Consider the following 17,934-nt stretch of genomic DNA (forward strand, 5'->3'; position numbering starts at 1 on the left):
AGTATTGACCAAATGGTAATGTTCTCTATTGAAAGTTCTGGCTAAAATAGAGAGGAGCTCTTTGGTGGTTTTGTTTCTCCAAGCATAAAAGAGATTCCAGGATAATTGCTCAGTTCCAAAGGATTCAGTGCTATCATTCCTTTTGTTCAAGTATGTATACAAATTATTCTGTCGTGTTTATCCAAATATTTCTAAATTCTCGGAAAAAGCACATTGCATTGGAGAAATCTCGACATGCAGTATATTGCTTTCTCTTCCATAGTCTTCTCTTTTCCTGCCTCCCAAAATCTCAATAGGTAGTTTATAGGAAATTCTAAATGATTTTATAAATAAACATTCCCACAAAAACTAGAAAGACATAACTTATTTTAAAAGTTTCAAGGCTTCTGCCTGCAGTCTTTTTAGGCTTAATTTTAGATCCTCTGAATTTAATAATCACTGCTTTTCATTATTTGGGGAGAGGGGTTTGAGATTGAGAGTGACCCATATTAATTATTTAGAACATAGGGAAGTTTGGCTTGTTCAGTGCTGGAGAAATAAGACTTTACTGCATTTGTATAGTGTTTCTTAGAGCATGCTGTGTATGAGAGTTCTTGAAAATCCTGTGTTTCTCATTAGAATCTTTAATGAAATTGGGATAAGATGGAAGGTGGTTACCAGAAGTTATTTCTGTGTGCCTGAGTATTTTTCAAATTGTATTTTTAAGCAGAAGGAATGTCCTCGAATAAGTGAATAAATTTGCTATGAAAATTATTTTAAAATATTATAGTACGTTCTTAGGAAATATTAAATTAGGAAATATGCATTTGTATTTATTAACTTCCCATTCTGTAGTTACTACTGACAAGAGACTGAAGGATCCAGAAACAGTACTGGATGAGGTACCTGCTTTTGGGAACCTTAAAATCTAATTAGGTAACATGAAATGAAAGGAGCTATGTAGTGGTAGGTAATCAAGAACTAGAATGAGTTAGGGGCGCCTGGGTGGCTCAGTTGGTTAAGCGACTGCCTTTGGCTCAGGTCATGATCCTGGAGTCCCTGGATCGAGTCCCTGGATTGAGTCCCACAGGGGGCTCCCTGCTCAGCAGGGAGTCTCCTTCGCCCTCTGACCCTCCCCCCTCTCATGTGCTCTCTCTCTCATTCTGTCTCTCTCAAATAAAAAAATAAAATCTTTAAAAAATAAAGAAAAGAACTAGAATGAGTTAAATATTAAGAATTTGAGGCTTTATAATCTGATTTTTACATTTGAAATAATCAGACAAGGTTTCATTCAATAAACATATATATTCCTACTATGTGGAAGAATTGGATACTTGGAGTTGGAAGCATAGAGAAGTAAGGAGAAAGAGATTCCAGCTGAAGCAGCATTGACCAAATAAATCTATAGTAGTACCTATCTGTGAGGATTAACTGAAATAATCCAAATAAAGTATTAGAAAAATGCCTAGTTCATAGTAAGTGTACAGTAAAAGTTAGCTATTCTTGTCATTACCATGTTTAAATGTATGTCTGAGTGTTCTTTGATGAGAGTTATGATAATACAGTATTTACTAAGTGCTGTGTGTGTTACTGTTCTTAGCTTTTCTGCATTCATTATTTCCTTTAATCCTTACAGTTCAATGGGACATAGCTATTGGTGTTATCCCCATTTTGGAGATGAGCAGAACAAGCATAGAGTGGTTCAGTATATTGCCCAAATATCTTGGAAGTTGAGGAATAACTCATGGGATTAGATTGCATCATTGGATGTAGCTAAAGGAAGTCTGTGAATACTGGATTGTTTAAATCTGATAATAGTTGGAAACTAAATAGAGATAATTTAGATTGTTCGTTTTCTTTGATTGTTCATGTCATTGCTCTCTAGGGCTGTAATCAGTAATGTGTGAATTGTTGAGCTGAAGAGTATGATGTTTATTTTTCTGACCTTAGCACTATGCTTAAGAGCCATCATCGATACATTTAAGATAGAATATGTTTTGCATATTTGTCTTTTTTTAATAGTTCCTTCTGAAGATAGTCTCTTTACTTAATACTAGTGCCTACTTTGTTTTCCTAGCATTGTTTGTGTGACTCATGTTGAGGAATTTGTATGTTATAAATACCCAGGCCTGTTACTCCCAACTGCTAAGCATTAGAACAAGTCTAATTAGGTTGAGACCTGGTTGTAGGTAATAGAAGAAAGTGTATAATATAGGGCTGTGGAAAGAATTTCCACCTAAAACTAGTATGATCCTGGATTAACTAAGTTTAATAACTTAAAAAAATTCCATAGTAGAGTCAGATATTGATGGGAAATGATACTAACATAGCTAATATATTCAAGTATAATTGCATAGTTAATATCCTGCTGGTCAGGACTTGCTTCTGAATTACCTGTTTCAACAGTTGAGGGATATGGAAAGACCCTCTTTCACATCCATTCCAGAAATAATTAGATAAATGGCTGAAAATATTGATAAATAAGTTTTCATAATAGAACTGAACTCATAACACTAATGAGTTTTCAGATATCACAGATTGGTGCCATTTTGAAGTCTTAGGTTCTTCATTCTGAGCTAGACCCTCAGCACTTGTCTGAAAGTCCTTTATGTATTTTTATTTCCCTCACTTTTATGTTTCCTACTATAGGTAGTTTAAACTTTTAACCCACCTCCTACCCATTACCTTATCCTAAACTTCTCCCCATGACTGTCAGCAGAAGAGCACAATTAACTTCTCAGAGAAGAAACTAGAGAGCTCTCAATCAGAACTCTCTCAAAAAAAAATTTTTTTTGGCTGTATTGTCTAAGTTATCTGCATTTAGATCCATATTGAGAGCCTTCCCTGCAGTTTTAGAAGAGGCTTAGTCTTTGATCTGTACCTTGGTCTTTGTTTTCCTCTTGTATATCCCACAAATATTTCAAATGCTCAATACCAAACTCCTCGCCATTTCCCTTTTTAAATTTTCTGTGTACATGAATGACACCATGAGCTAGATAGCCAGGAGTCATCTTGTTACTGCTACTTGATTGCTTTTGGCTTTCCCAATCCAGTCAGGTTCTACTTCTCCTTGCCATGTCTATTCATTGTCTATATCTACTTTCATTTCCTTAGTTCTAACTTATTGCTGACCTATTTAGCAACAACCCTATTATGTGGCGCTGCTCTTGTCCCCATTTTACAAGGTCACACAGCTAATAAATGTTGTCAGTAGTTTTTTCCAAGTAATTTATACATTACTTCAAATGTATTGAAATAATCTACTAGGAGAATACATTGGCTGGGAATGGTCAAGAGAGTTTTAAAAATGAATAATAATTGCACTGCTAGATATTACTTACAATGATAAAAGTAATGTGATTTGAGTATTAGTATAGATAGATCAGTGGAACAAACAGAAAGCTAAAAACATACCCATATATAAAAATATATAATAAAGGTAGCATTTTGTATCCATGGTGAGGAGATGGGTTGTACAGAACCCCTGGGTATGAAACTTGGAGGGGGGTGCTAGAGCCCTCCAGGAGCCATTACTCAAACAACCCACTACCAGTGCTGCAGTTCTGGATTATTCCATGTATGTGGCTAGAACAATTGCTAATTACAACAAAAGGAAACACATTTGTTTCCAGACTGACTATATGACAAATTAAATAGGAGATGAGTTAAAAAATTAATAGAGATAGTAAAAATTAGAAAGTGTATGTGTTTACTAAAGCTCTCAAAATGGGAAAACATTTTTAATTTTTTTTTTTTTTTTTGACAGAGAGAGGGGCAGCGAGAGTAGGAACACAAATAGGGGGAGTGGGAGAGGGAGAAGCAGGCTTCCCCCCTGAGCAGGGAGGATGCAAGGCTTGATCCCAGGACCCTGGGATCATGACCTGAGCCGAAGGCAGACCCTTAACAACTGAGCCACCCAGGCGCCACGGAAAACATTTTCTTAACATAAAACCACAGGGAGAAAATTTCAAAAGGAAAACTTCAATAGAATTAAAAGGTGAGCTAGGAAAGATTGGCTATATGATAGACAGAAGTTACCATCTTACTGTATTAAGAGCTTTGAGAAATACTAGGGAAATGAAAAAAACTAACATAAAAATTGAAAAGAGGACATAGTGAGGAACGTAAAGCCACATAAAGAAATACATAAAGTCAGTAAAGATAACACAAGGTCATTCTGCTAACTAGGATTCAGTCAAACCATTATTTGCCTCATATGTTTGAGAGTTAAAAAAAAGTAATAAGGATTAGACAGCCTTCTTGGCAGAAGATTTGGCAGCATGCTTAAAGAGCCACGAAAATTAGAGATGTACACTAGAATTTATATGAAAGACTATTTAGTTTGTATGACCCACACCCAGATATGATTAAACAAATCATGGTGTATTAATAATGTGATATCATACTATGCAGCTGCTAAAATTTTTGTTGAAAAAAAGATGGTGCAAGTAAGTCCCAACAGGATGCCTGTAATTACCTGAATTTAAGAAAAAAGTTCTAGTAGAAGAAAGGATTTGTACCAAAGTGATACCAGTTGTCTGTTTTTTTTTTTTTTTTAAGATTTATTTTAGAAAGAGAGAGAGTGGGGGGGGAGGGGGGAGGGGTATTGGGGGATGGGGCAAGGAGAGGAAGGGAGAGAAGCAGACTCCCAGGGCTTGATCTCAGGACCCTGAGATCATGACCTGAGCTGAAATCAAGAGTCTGATGCTTTACCAACTGAGCCACCCAGGTGCTCCTCTTTTTTTATTCTAGAAGTGTTTTGGTGGGGCGCCTGGGTGGCTCCGTCGTTAAGCGTCTGCCTTCAGCTCAGGTCATGATCCCAGCGTTCTGGGATGGAGCCCCACATCGGGCTCCCTGCTCCGCGGGAAGCCTGCTTCTCCTTCTCCCACTCCCCCTGCTTGTGTTCACTTTCTCGCTGTGTGTTTCTCTGTCAAATAAATAAATAAAATCTTAAAAAGAAAAAAGTGTTTTGGTAATGTACATTAATTTTGTAATTATGAAAAATGTCATTTTCTGTTTAAAAGTACCTAACTACAGTTTTAAAATTATTTTTAAAAAATTATTATTCCTAGTATTAGTTGAAATGGCTGCAAATGAGAGTGCTTGAGTGCTACCTGTCTAATCATGAATATTGCTATATAGAGAATTTAACACTTACTTAGGTCCGAGGTCCAATGGGATCCCAGCACAAGATTGTGTGGTTGGGTCTGACCATGGCTGAGTCGTATCTGATGGTATTGGTGCAGATTTTAATGGTGAGAAAGGTTCTTTAAAACTGTGCAAGAATGAAATTCTGGTTTCATTTCGTGTTTTTGGAGGGTTATATTTTGGGATTCTTTACAACTAAGATTTCTTTTTTATTGAAAATGCTAACTTTTATTGTAAATTCAGCTTTTAAATCCATGAAATCAGAGTGCTTCTGTTAGATGTTACAAAGTTGTTAGCATAACTCATTCAGTTACTGAATTATTGTTTAATAAGTAGTTTTGGAAATTTCATACATTTTAATTTACTCCATTTAGTTCCCATACTTTCTGACTGAGGGCTGTGTGCAGTAGTAGTAGTAGTAATAGTAGTAGTAGTTGTGGTAGTCCTAGCAGTAGTAGTCGTTTGTAATCATTGTGATACAGATATACATGGCTTTTTCAGCCACCTGATGAGAGGAGAGAGGGGTCATTTGTTCATTTTGTTCAGTTCTTTTCATGTGGAGATACTTATTAATTTGATCTTATTTCAGTTTTCTTTTTGTTATGTTGGAAAGTTTCTTTTGTTTAACCAGTCAAAATAAGCCTCTTGGCTTAGGAGCAGGGGAAGGAAGGTAAGGAAAAGCTAGGCAGAGGTTGAGTGATGACAGACTGGTATATGCTAGATAAAGGAGTAATGGAGAATGTAAAAAGGGTATTACCAGAGAGGAAGACAGATAAAGCACAGCGGTACTGATCGGATTGACGTGGTCTTACTGAAGAAAATCTCAACTTTCCTGATGCCTTTCATGGATAATAGTAACTTTTCATTTTGGAAAGCACGGCCACTTACCCATATTCATGGTTTGTAATTGTATGCTCCTAAATAGAAACTTTTTTTCATTTTCTTGGAGCTATATAGCTTTTCTTTCTTTTCCCTAAAAGCTTTGCTAGGATTGCTTACTTGATTTTCTTTTAAATGCAGAGGACAATCAGAATGCTTTTAGAGCCACATTTATATGATTTATTATACATAGATACAGTTAAATTTTCCTGGCTGTTTGAAATTTGCATTTCATTTTAGTTCTGTTGTAATTTTTGTCCTCATTCTGATTCATATGAAGAAAATGTTTCCCTGTTCCCTAGTGGTAGAGCTTTATAGAGAAGTATTTATACTTTGCAAAAATTTATTGAAAAACCAGAACACTTAAGGAATTTTGTGGCTTCTTTATTTTAAGATCAAATGTGCATATGTTATATAGACTTCAGCATTTGGATAGAAGAGGATATTAAAATTTGGGGGGATTCTGAAAATTAAAGGAAGTAGCATTTTTTAATGGATTTTATGAACTATTCAATATTGTTTGGAGATGAATGAATTGTTTCATTCTTTGTAAGACTCATCGCTTATGAAAGAGAACAGATGTGAAAAAAGAGAAAGGAATGTGAAGCAGTTATCTAGCTGAACTCTTCCAAGAACTAGATAGTATATCACACAATTTATTCTGTCAAAATATCAAAGTCTCAAAACTTGGCTTAAGCATTTATATTTAACAAAAATTAATTTTAGCAATTTCTAATGTGTTTGAATCACAATTTTTTTGAATTGTATTTTGTTTTGTATGCATAGTTTCAGATAAGTAATAGTTGTGAATGATGATTATCTGTTATGCTTAGGTATACCCCTAGTGTCCAAGAATTCTTACTAATGTAAGTACAAAGTCCTGTGGAGTATGCGGTTTTCCAAATATTAGAAACATTTAAAAATACCTTAATAAAATTGTGTTTAAAGTTGGCAAATGTGGACGCCTGAGTGGCTCAGTTGGTAAAACATCTGACTCTTGATTTCAGCTCAGGTCATGATCTCAGAGTCCTGAGATTGAGCTCCAAGTGGGGCTTCTGTGGGGCTTCAGTGGGGCTCCGTGCTCAGTGGGGAAATCTGCTACTCCCTTTCTCTCTGTTCCCATCCCCCACCCCCCTCCCGCTGGTTCACACACTTGCACTCCCTCTCTCAAATAAATACGTCTTTTTTAAAAAGAATAAAGTTGACAAATGATATGTTGATTGCTTTTTCTGAACTCCTGAATTTTGTGGAATTCTGCTTTATAAAATTGATAAGGAAAAGCTACCATGAAATGGATCCTTTTTAGTTATTTCATTCTATGAACTTACTACATTTTTGATATATTAAAAACCTTGACTTAGAGTACAGGCTGCCTTCACCATTAGGTTTGGCGTCACTCTCTGCCAAAGACACTGTAGCGGCAGCTCTAACGGCCCTCGCCAGCCCTTGAGGCCTCCTGTACCTGGCCCCAGGCCGTCAGCCCCGCTGCCACTGTCCAGTCGGTATGCTGCTACTCTTGTGGCTCACAGGAAACAGATGAGGAATTTGATGCTTGCTGGGTGACATACTTCAACAAGCCAGATACTGATGCCTGAAAATTGTGTGAAGGGATGAACATGCTTGTTGGCTATGATGTGGTTCCAAAACCCCAAATCAGTGATGCTGCTTTGCTGGCATGCAGGTGGTTAAATGATTTTGCTAGTGCAGTTTGCATCCTAGAGGTTGTTAAGGACAAAGCTGGACCTCATAAGGAAATCTACCCCTAAGTCATTCAGGAACTTAGATCAACTTTAAATGAATTGAGATTCCCCACTCCAGAGGAAGTGGGCCTTGACAAAGTATAAACTTCATGGATGGGCCTCTCAAGGATTTATGCATGATGCTACTTGACTGTAAACAACCACCTGGAAATACTGATGATGACATTTTACCTTATTTGAAAAAGTTTTCCTTTATTGAATACCAAATGATGTAATGGTAACTTGGACTTTAATAAAAGGGAAATGAGTTTGAGCTGAAAAAAACAAAAAAGCCCAAAAAACCTTTGAGGTATAGTAATAAAAATTTTAGTAGTGGAAACTACAGCCTTAAGATGTCTAAGTCAAGTTTTTTTGCGTATTTCACATATATATCACTCTATGGTTAGTCTTTCAAAACCAGTATGTCTCTGATTTGTTCAAGAAATTAAGTGATGATTGGCTGGTTACTTTGTATTTAGGACTTTAAGCCCCAGCTTCTCCTTAGTCTCAGTGTCCTTGTAACCTGGTTCAGTCTAGTCTCGTTTTTTCACTGTGCACCCCAGTATTTATTTCAGCAAACACTGAAGATATACTATATATGTCATGTTTTGTTATAAGTGTGATATATTGTGGTGATGCTGCTATTGTGATGGTGCAGTCTGTTGCCTCAAGCAAAGTCTTAGAGCTATAAAAACATAGTGCATTGGCTTTCAAACTTTGTTTTGGACTGATAAAAGTGTGCTTTATTAATGACTAAAATACCATGAATAGTTTTGCTGTTAGTGACATTTTCTGAAATGTCAGACAAATTTTTTCATAAGATTACTAACAAAATATCATTTACAGGGTATAGTTGTCTTTCTGGAAAGATCTCTCTCTATTTTTAAATGCTGCAAACACACTGTTTTTTAGAGGTAAAATATGTTTAGGCTCAGATAATTATAAATAGATTTTTCACCTGCATGACTGTTCAGTATTACATTCTATGGTTGAATGGAATGTGGGTCAGTTCTTTCTTAGAGGGACTAATTTTTGAAATTGCAAGATACTCATTCCATGCTTCTCATCCATAAACCAGTAGCATCCTTTACTCATCAATATGACCAAAAATGCCTTCACAAAATTCCATGCCTTGTAGGGAGTGGTATTGACTGAATGAGAATCACTGGGCTAGAGCTTTGTGGCCAGAGGAGAGACTTGCTCTTAGAGTGGTAGTCAGAAGACACTAGAGAAATTAAAACACAAATAGCTTTCAGTTGAGACAGCTATAGGGGAAAGGGCTTTTTCAGGGAGCCAGCTAGATTTCATTCTGCAGTTGAGGAGAGCAAAATATTAATCTACAGGAATTCAGAGGATACAGTGGAATGATTTGGAAGGGAGAGGAGGGGGATACAGGATTGAATCAGGTTATAGAATGTACAGAATAAGATGGCAATGAGAGTCTGTACAGTGATGGAAGAGACCTGGGGAAGCTTGGTCTGCTGTCAGTGACTGAAGTAGATGTGGAAATGAGACCTGACCTCCAGAAAGTCCCTTTAAAGTTAAAAAATAAAAAATAAAAATACAGATACACAGAAATACAGGGTAGATAAATGCTTATCCAGCTGTCATCTGGCTACAGCCATTGTCAACTCATAGCCACTCTTTTCTCCCCGCAACTCCTACTAATTCTGTATTGTACTAAGTGAGCCAGTATATTCACAGACAATCTAAAGCAAAAGTTTCACAAAAAATGTGTTCTTTGATATTTTCTATTCTGTTTTCTTTTCATAAAATTCTGGGTTGTGATGTACTAAGTGAATTTCATGACTGATGAATAGGTTATACCTGGCAGTTAGAAATTGAATTTAGGGTTAGGTTGGAGTTCTGATTGCACCCTTCAACAGCTTTGTGTCTTTGAGCCTCTTTCTTAATTCTAATCCTCATATTCCTCTTCTGTAAGGTAGTACACACCTCCTCAGGTTTTTGTGAGAGTTTTATGAAATATTAGATGTTAGTGCTAAACAGGGCCCTACAACCTAGAGAGTCAATTAATAGTAGACGCAATTAAGTATTTTAAGTTACAGACCTGGGATTTGAATATAGGTCTTTGTGATTCCAAAATCTGATTTCTTAAATAATTTTCTAATCAAACATATGCCTTACAGACAACCATAAAGAAAAAAAGATCAATCTAAAGATAATGTGTATTTTTCTTTCTGTCATTCATTCATATCTTTTTTTTTACTCTGCATGAAATTGCAAACATTTCCCATTTCTTGGAAAATACTTTGTGACTAATACTCCATCATTTTGTTCTCTAGAAGCAGAAGTGTTATGCTACTAAGAATAAAATATTTATCTAGTTTTAGTTATTTAGTAAATGGTCAGTTAAATTTTATTGCTTTTTAAAAAAACTTATTATGGGACTTTTAATCATATACAAAAGTAAGGAAAATGGTATAATGAAGTCCCCTATGTACCCATCCTTCAGCTTCCACAGTTATCAACTTCTGGCTAGTTTTATCTATACCCACCACACAGTACCCATTTTATTTCTTGTGTTATTTTGAAGCAAATCTCAGATGACATATTATTTCATTGTATATCATCAATATCTTAGGTATTTCAGTATAAAGACAAGGAATCTTTTTTTTAAACAAAAGAAAAATATCACTATACCTAAAAAAGTTAAAAATAGATCATTAATCTCATGAAACTCCTGAGACTTACTTTTACCATATATGCATTGTTCAAACTGTCTCTTAAATTACAATTTTAAAAATACTTTCCTTTAATAAGGATGCAGAGGAGGTCCATATGTTTGGGTTTGGTTCATGTGTCCTTTGAGTTTCAGATTTATGGGTCTCTTCTTTCTCTCTCCTCTTCTTCTTGCAGTTTTTTAGTTGTAGAAACTGGCTGTCTTTTAAGCCTTAGTAGAGGCTTGTTTCTGTATGACAGAGAGCTAGGAATGGTTTTTGTGTTTTCAAAGGATTGTTAAAAAAAAAGGCAAGAGATTTTATGTAGCCCAGGAGACTAAAATATTTCCTCCTTGTTTTTTCAGTTTTCTGACTCCTGCTTAGAGTTTCCTACAATTTGGATTTTCATGATTGCATCTCCATGGTGGTTATCTAATATGTTTTTATGTCCTCTGTATTTTCTGTAATTAGTAGTTGGATCTAGAAGCTTAATCAGATTTAGGTTCAGTCTTTTTTTTTTTTTTACCATGCCATTTGTTCAGTACCTCCACTATTATATTTTTTATGTCATATTTATTAGTTTATCATTTATATACAATAATATGCTACTGTTTTAAGGATACACTTTGATGAATTTTGACAAATGTACACATCTGGGTAAACCATCATGAGAATCTGGATATAGAACATTTCCATCACTCCTTCTGCTCCTTTCTAGTCAGCCCCATCCACTCAGCACCCAACTCCTGGCAATCACTGATCTGCTTTCTGTCACTATGATTTTGCTTTCTGTCACTATGATTTTGCTTTCTCTGGAATTCTATATAAATGCAGTCGTATAGTATATAGTCTTTATTTTCTGGTGTCTTTCACTTAGCATAATGCTTTTGAGATTTCATTCATTTTGTTACTGAGTTAGTATTCCACTACATGGTTGTACTACTGTTTATCTCTTTATTAGTTGGTAGACTTTTTTTTTTTTTTTTAAAGATTTTATTTATTTGACAGAGAGAGAGACAGCGAGAGAGGGAACACAAGCAGGGGGAGTGGGAGAGGGAGTAGCAGGCTTCCCGCTGAGCAGGGAGCCCGATGCAGGGCTCCATCCCAGGACCCTGGGATCATGACCTGAGCCGAAGGCAGACGCTTAACGACTGAGCCACCCAGGCGCCCCTAGTTGGTAGACTTATGAACTATTTCCAGTTATTGGCTATTATGAAAAAAGTTGATTATTATTTATTTTTTTTTTTAGTACAAGTTTTGAGTGAACATGTTTTCATTTCTTTTGGTAATAACTAGGAATAGAATTGCTGGGTCATATGGTAAGTGTATATTTAATTTTATAAGAAACTGCCAAACTGGGGCACCTGAGTGGCTCAGATGGTTAAGCCTCTGCCTTCAGCTCAGGTCATGATCTCAGGGTCCTGGGATCGAGCCCCACATCAGGCTCCCTGCTCAGCGGGAAGCCTGCTTCTCCGTCTCCCTCTACTGCTCCCCCTACTTGTACTCTCTCACTTTCTCTGTCGAATAAATAAATAAAATCTTTAAAAAAAAAAAAAAGAGGGGCGCCTGGGTGGCTCAGTTGGTTAAGCGACTGCCTTTGGCTCAGGTCATGGTCCTGGAGTCCCGGGATCGAGTCTCGCGTCGGGCTCCCTGCTCAGCGGGGAGTCTGCTTCTCCCTCTGACCCTCCTCCCTCTGTGCTCTCTGTCTTTCATTCTCTCTCTCTCTCAAATAAATAAATAAAATCTTTAAAAAAAAAAAGAAAAGAAACTGCCAAACTGTTTTCTAGTTTGAGTTTTTGCCAACAGTGTAGGAGATATTCAGTTGTTTGAAATCCTCATTAACACTTGGTATTATTAGTCTTTAATTTTAATCATTTTGGTAGATGTGTAGTGATAGCCTGTCAAGGTTTATTTCACATTTCCCTAATAACTAATTATATTGAGCCTCTTTTCATGTGTTTATTTGCAATGCCTGTATTTTCTTTGGTGGGATGTCTGTTCAGTTTTTGCTCATTTTTAATGATGCACTGAAATTTATTCTGGTATGTGGAATAAATCTAATTTCATCTTTTTAAATATGGCTATCCAGTTATCCCCAAGCCACATATTAAAAAGTTCCTCTTTTCCCACTGGTGTGTATTTCCACTTTATTGTAAACTCGGTTTGTCTGTGTATTTGGATCTATTTCTGAATTTCCTCTTCTTTTCCTGTGAGTTGCATTTTTTGATCCCAACTAATAGGACTTTAAAAATGTCTTGATTTCCTTTTTACTTGGTTACTTTGTCAGATTAGCAATGCCTGAATAATTTTTTAGAACATATTATAGCAGGGGCGCCTGGGTGGCTCAGATGGTTAAGCGTCTGCCTTCAGCTCAGGTCATGATCCCAGGGTCCCGGGATCGAGTCCCGCATCAGGCTCCCTGCTCAGCAGGGAGCCTGCTTCTCCCTCTGCTGCTCCCCCTGCTTGTGTTCTCTCTCTCTCTCTGTCAAATTAATAAATAAAATCTTTAAAAAAAATAGAACATATTGTAGCATCTTAATCTTAATAATTTGTTATTAAGAATGAAAATCATACCTTTGTTTTGTTCAGGAGTTTTATTTGCCAAAATACTGGTGCTCCAAAATGCAGTTTTGGGAATAGCAAAGAGCTTGGTGACAATCAGTGATATTTACTCTCATTTCTTTTTAAAAAATGTCATTTCATAAAATTTGACTTTTTGGTTTCAATTTAAGATAATTGTTAACCCAGTTCTCATGCAGTTCTTTCTCTCTAATCTATGTAAAAGGAGAGAGTAACTTTGACATGACTATGTTTATCTGGAAATGAGAGCTGGGAAAAGATGGCATTGAGTTCCACGTGGTGTAATTATAATATAAAGTCAGCATCTATTTTCTTCTCATCTTTTTCTCTCTCAGATAAAAAGCTTATGATTAGTAGAAAAAAACATTAAAACATGTTTGGGTTCTTTTTGGTTCTCTTTTGCTGGTACTTATTTTAAAATTATTATTGGGACACCTGGCTGGCTCAGTAGAGCATGTGACTCTTGATCTCAGGGTTGTGAGTTTGAGCCCCATGTTAGGTATAGAGATTACTTAAAAATAAAAAATTTAAAAAAAATAACTCTGTCTCCATTAAGGATACCATCAGCTGTGCACTTAGAGAATTATTAATCTTTGCAAGAAATAGAAGTGGAAAATGTCTTAACTTACCTTGGTCTAGTAACTCAGTTCTTTTTTGCTTTCATTCTTTCTTCTCACCATTTCCACCAGAGTTTCCTCCAGGTGTATTTATCCCCGTTATATAAGATAGCTTAAAGAATTTGTAGGATGCTTGTGCTAAAAGAATTGTACTGGTTGCTTAGAAGAACCTTGGAGGGAAGTTATGATTCATCAAGTAATCCCTATTCTAAAAGCTGCCTGGAATGTAAGATGCACACATTCTCCACAGAGATAGTATGTGTGATGGATAGGTTCCCAGGTCAGTGGGTAACAGTGTTGCCACGGAAAAGAATATTCCATTTTAACTTGGGGTGCTACAGTCCATCTCCCTGATTTGTCTTATCTTGGTAACTCATTCATTCATTTATCAAGCATTTACTGAATTTTTTTCTTCTTCCTCTTTTTAATGTGCTGGTAAGGGAGTCTCATTTATTGAGGTTGAGGGCCTGGATCTCAGGAAATGAAAACAAAGATAAATAAAATATCCCAGCGCTCAGGGAGTTCATGGCTATCTGCTTCAACTTTTACTTTCTATCTACAGTACTTTAGGATTTAAGAGTTCTAGCATTATGCTACTGACATTCGGTTCCATGGTCAGAGAGTTTTGCAGTCCAGGTACTGGAGAATGAGATGATCCCTTTCATGGAGTAGAAGCCTAGAGATGAGACTACTCTTTATTTTTTCCAGATCTTACATACTTGCTTCTCAGCCCCTACTGTGCATTAAATGATTGACCTCTTATCTCAGTAATGTGTATTGAAGAATTCCTTTACTTTATTCTCTTTTCTAGGACCTCAGTTACAGTTTTTATTTTTGTGGTTTTATACATTTTAATGTTAGAGTGAATGTTTTGTCATAACTTTTTTAAAAAGTAAGTTTTCTGGATGTCATCTGTATTTATTTACTCAGATGGTCACCCCTACTTTCTGAATAAATTCCTTAAGATTTTGATTGGAATTTTTATTCAGCTTATAAATTGATTTACAGATTATTGACATCTTCACAATACTAGCTTTTTCTCCATTTAAGAATAGGCTTTAATTTGTGTTTCTCAGTAAAATTGTGTAGTTTTTTTTTTTTTTTTAAAGATTTTATTTATTTATTTGAGAGAGAGAGAATGAGAGACAGAGAGCACGAGAGGGAAGAGGGTCAGAGGGAGAAGCAGACCCCTTGCTGAGCAGAGAGCCCGATGCGGGACTCGATCCCGGGACTCCAGGATCATGACCTGAGCCGAAGGCAGTCGCTTAACCAACTGAGCCACCCAGGTGCCCCAAAAATTGTGTAGTTTTTTTCATAAAGTTTTTTGGTTTATTTTTATAGTTACTGTTAAAATTATACAATCTAACTGGCTGTTCATGTTACTTTGGGAAGCGATTTTTGCATACTTCTATAAAAACCATTGTAATGAACTCTAATAATTCTAAAATATTTTTATGTTACCTCAACAAAATTGTATCATCTGAAGTGATGAAATTTTGCCTTCCTTCCACTGCTGAAATCTTTTATTTTTCTTACCTGGTTTTATCAGATAGCACCTCCAGAGTGATGTTAACAACTATGTTGATAGTCGAATGGCTATCAATGTCTTAAGTCTGATTTTGCTTTTAAATTTTGTTGATATTTTGCCATTAAACATGATACCATCTATTGTCTGAGAAAGGTTTTTTAAGAGTCCTAGGAGTCTTTTTCTAATCAGGACTAGTTTCTTAAACTTTAGTACCCTTTACTAGATTTCTTTTATTGATTCTGTTTTCTACATAGGATACATTATTTTTCATAGGATCAAATTGTCTACTTTGTTGTCTACTCTCCACTTTTCGTCCTGTTAATTTCTACTGTGAACTGCTTTATATAGGTTCTGTTCCCACAATCAGGTTTTTTTTTTTTTTTTTGAAGATTTTATTTATTCATTTGAGAGAGAGACAGAGACTGAGCACAAGCAGGGGGAAAGGCAGAGGGAGAGGGAGAAGCAGACTCCCCACTGAGCCAGGAGCCCGACATGGGGCTCAATCCCGGGACCTGGAGATCATGACCTGAGCTGAAGGCAGACGCTTAACCATCTGAGTCACCCTGAACCGCCCACCCCCCCATCAGTTTTGATCATGTTTTACAAACTATATTCCAGGGAATTGTAGCACCATTACATCTTTCTGTGTTATGTAGTGAAAAGTCCACACTTCTCAGGCTATTTATGTTCTTTGTGATCAGAGCATTTGCCTTTCCGATCTTCACCTCTGTCAAGAACTGTGAAGGGTTTGAGATCTTACTCTACTTGCAAGCTAACCGTGTTAGCCTGCTGTCATTTCATGGATCATGGCAGATCACACTAGTCTCCTGGATCAGAGTCAAGTAGCCTCAGTATCCATTTTTCTTGCACTGGTAACCCAAGTCCCAGTTCTCACCGGGTGCATGACAAGGGCCAGATGACACCTGTACACACAGTTAGTTCCATTACAGGGAGGGCAGGAGCATTCTCTGGAATCTCACCCCTTTCATTCTTTCCCCTCACTTCCTTTCCATATCATCCTAATTTTTAAGACTCCATCTCAGAGAGGTACTTTCTTCCATATCTCCCATCATGGACCTTGTGTCTTTGAATGTGCTGCTTATCTACTGTGTCCCTCCTATTCCAGGCACTCCAGTGTCCTTTCTTAGTTTGCACAGTGGCCTAACTTACTCTCTCTTTTTATAATTTGTAAGTCCTGTTTCTTTGGTTAGTGCCTTCTTGTTTACAGACTGCCTGCAGAAACATTATTCTTTGTCTCTCACAGAACCCTTTAAGGCGATATTGGTTAGGAATGTGTTCAGTTACAGGGGTGCCTGGGTGTCTCAGTCAGTTAAGCGTCTGCCTTCAGCTCAAGTCATGATCCCAGGTCCTTGGAATCGACTCCCATTTAGGACTACCTGCTCAGTGGGGAGCCTGCTTCTCCCTCTCCCTCAGCTGCTCCCCCTGCTTGTGCTCTCTCGTTCTCTCTCTCAAATAAATAAAATCTTAAAAATAAAAGGAATGTGTTCATTTGCAAGGAACAGATAACCCATTCCACAATGGATATAATGAAGAGAATTTTGTTTCTGTTTATGACTTCTTTTCATGTAGAGTCTGGAGATAGATAATGTAGGTGTTGATTGAGCTTTTAGCAACAATCTTTCCATATGCTCTTCCCACCATCTGAAATTCTCTTTTTTCTGTATCTGCAGTTCTAAATTTTACCCATCCTTTAAATTATAAACTCTTCCACAGAGTTTTTGTAGAAGACTTACTCCCCAGGTGAAAATACTCTTTCTGTATATACTCTTAGGTAGTACTAAGCTGGAAAATGGCCTTTATCATTGAGTTATCTGCATCTCTATCTATATCTCTATATGTCTTATATCTTACATCTTAACTTCCCACTAGACTGTAAATTCCATGTCTTGGGTATATCATTTGTTACCCTCTGAAAAGTGCCTTGTTTAAGGTAGACACCATTCGTTTACTTGTTGAATGAATGTAAAAGAATGAGTAAACATTGCCTTTAAGCAAGCTCTGTCACTGCTATTTAGAGTCTAGAGAAAAGATAAGTTGTTGGGGGTATCAGTGTGGATCTTGGGGTTTAAGCAGATAATTTACAGGGATTAAATGTACATATTACTGAAAGGAACACCTTTATCATATAAATTAGTTTCTGAATGCACAGATACTTCTTTAATGCTATCCAAATGTATCTTCATATACTATCAGTACAATCTGTTAGTACTATGTAGATATAAAATGGAAACTATTTTTTCTTTTAGTGCTTAGATGAATATGAAGATGATGAAGCAGGGCAGAAAGAGCGGAAACGTGAAGATGCAGTTACACAACAGAACACGATGCAGAATGAAGCTGTCAGCTTATTAGATCCAGGCAGTTCCTACCTGCTACAAGTGAGTATTTATTTAAATTTAATTTTAAAAAATTATCTTAAAAATTTATTTTCTTATGAGTTATTATATATTGATTGATTGTGAACTCTGAGATCAAGAGTCATGTGCTCTACCAACGAAGCCAGCCAGGTGCCCCTAAAACTTTATTTTTTATTTTTTTATTTTACAAATGAATATTTAAAAATACCAGGATGTCAGTTGCTATTTTAACAATCATTTTTAAGTAGCTTTTAATAATTTTTCCATTCTGCTTTTGGTTACATCAGCTCCATTTAAGTATTTTCAATGGATTTAAGCATTGACTTTCCTTCTATCCAAATACTTCTTGACTTAAAAACAGTATGTATGGTTCTTAGTTCTTGATCAGTGAATATTTGCTGGCTGACT

General features: G+C 36.4%; 1 protein-coding gene across 1 annotated transcript in view; it reads left to right on the forward strand.

Annotated features, from left to right (window-relative positions):
• PAWR (pro-apoptotic WT1 regulator) overlaps positions 1–17,934 on the forward strand; it is a 118,582-nt gene that overhangs the window by 55,566 nt on the left and 45,082 nt on the right. The window contains exon 3 of the mRNA XM_035002082.1: positions 17,416–17,547. Coding sequence (XP_034857973.1) covers positions 17,416–17,547 — 132 coding nt within the window. The remainder of the gene's footprint in view (positions 1–17,415; positions 17,548–17,934) is intronic.

This window comes from Mirounga leonina, unplaced genomic scaffold (assembly GCF_011800145.1).
Source record: "Mirounga leonina isolate KUSES-001 unplaced genomic scaffold, KU_Mleo_1.0 Mir_126, whole genome shotgun sequence".
Lineage (NCBI taxonomy): Eukaryota > Metazoa > Chordata > Mammalia > Carnivora > Phocidae > Mirounga > Mirounga leonina.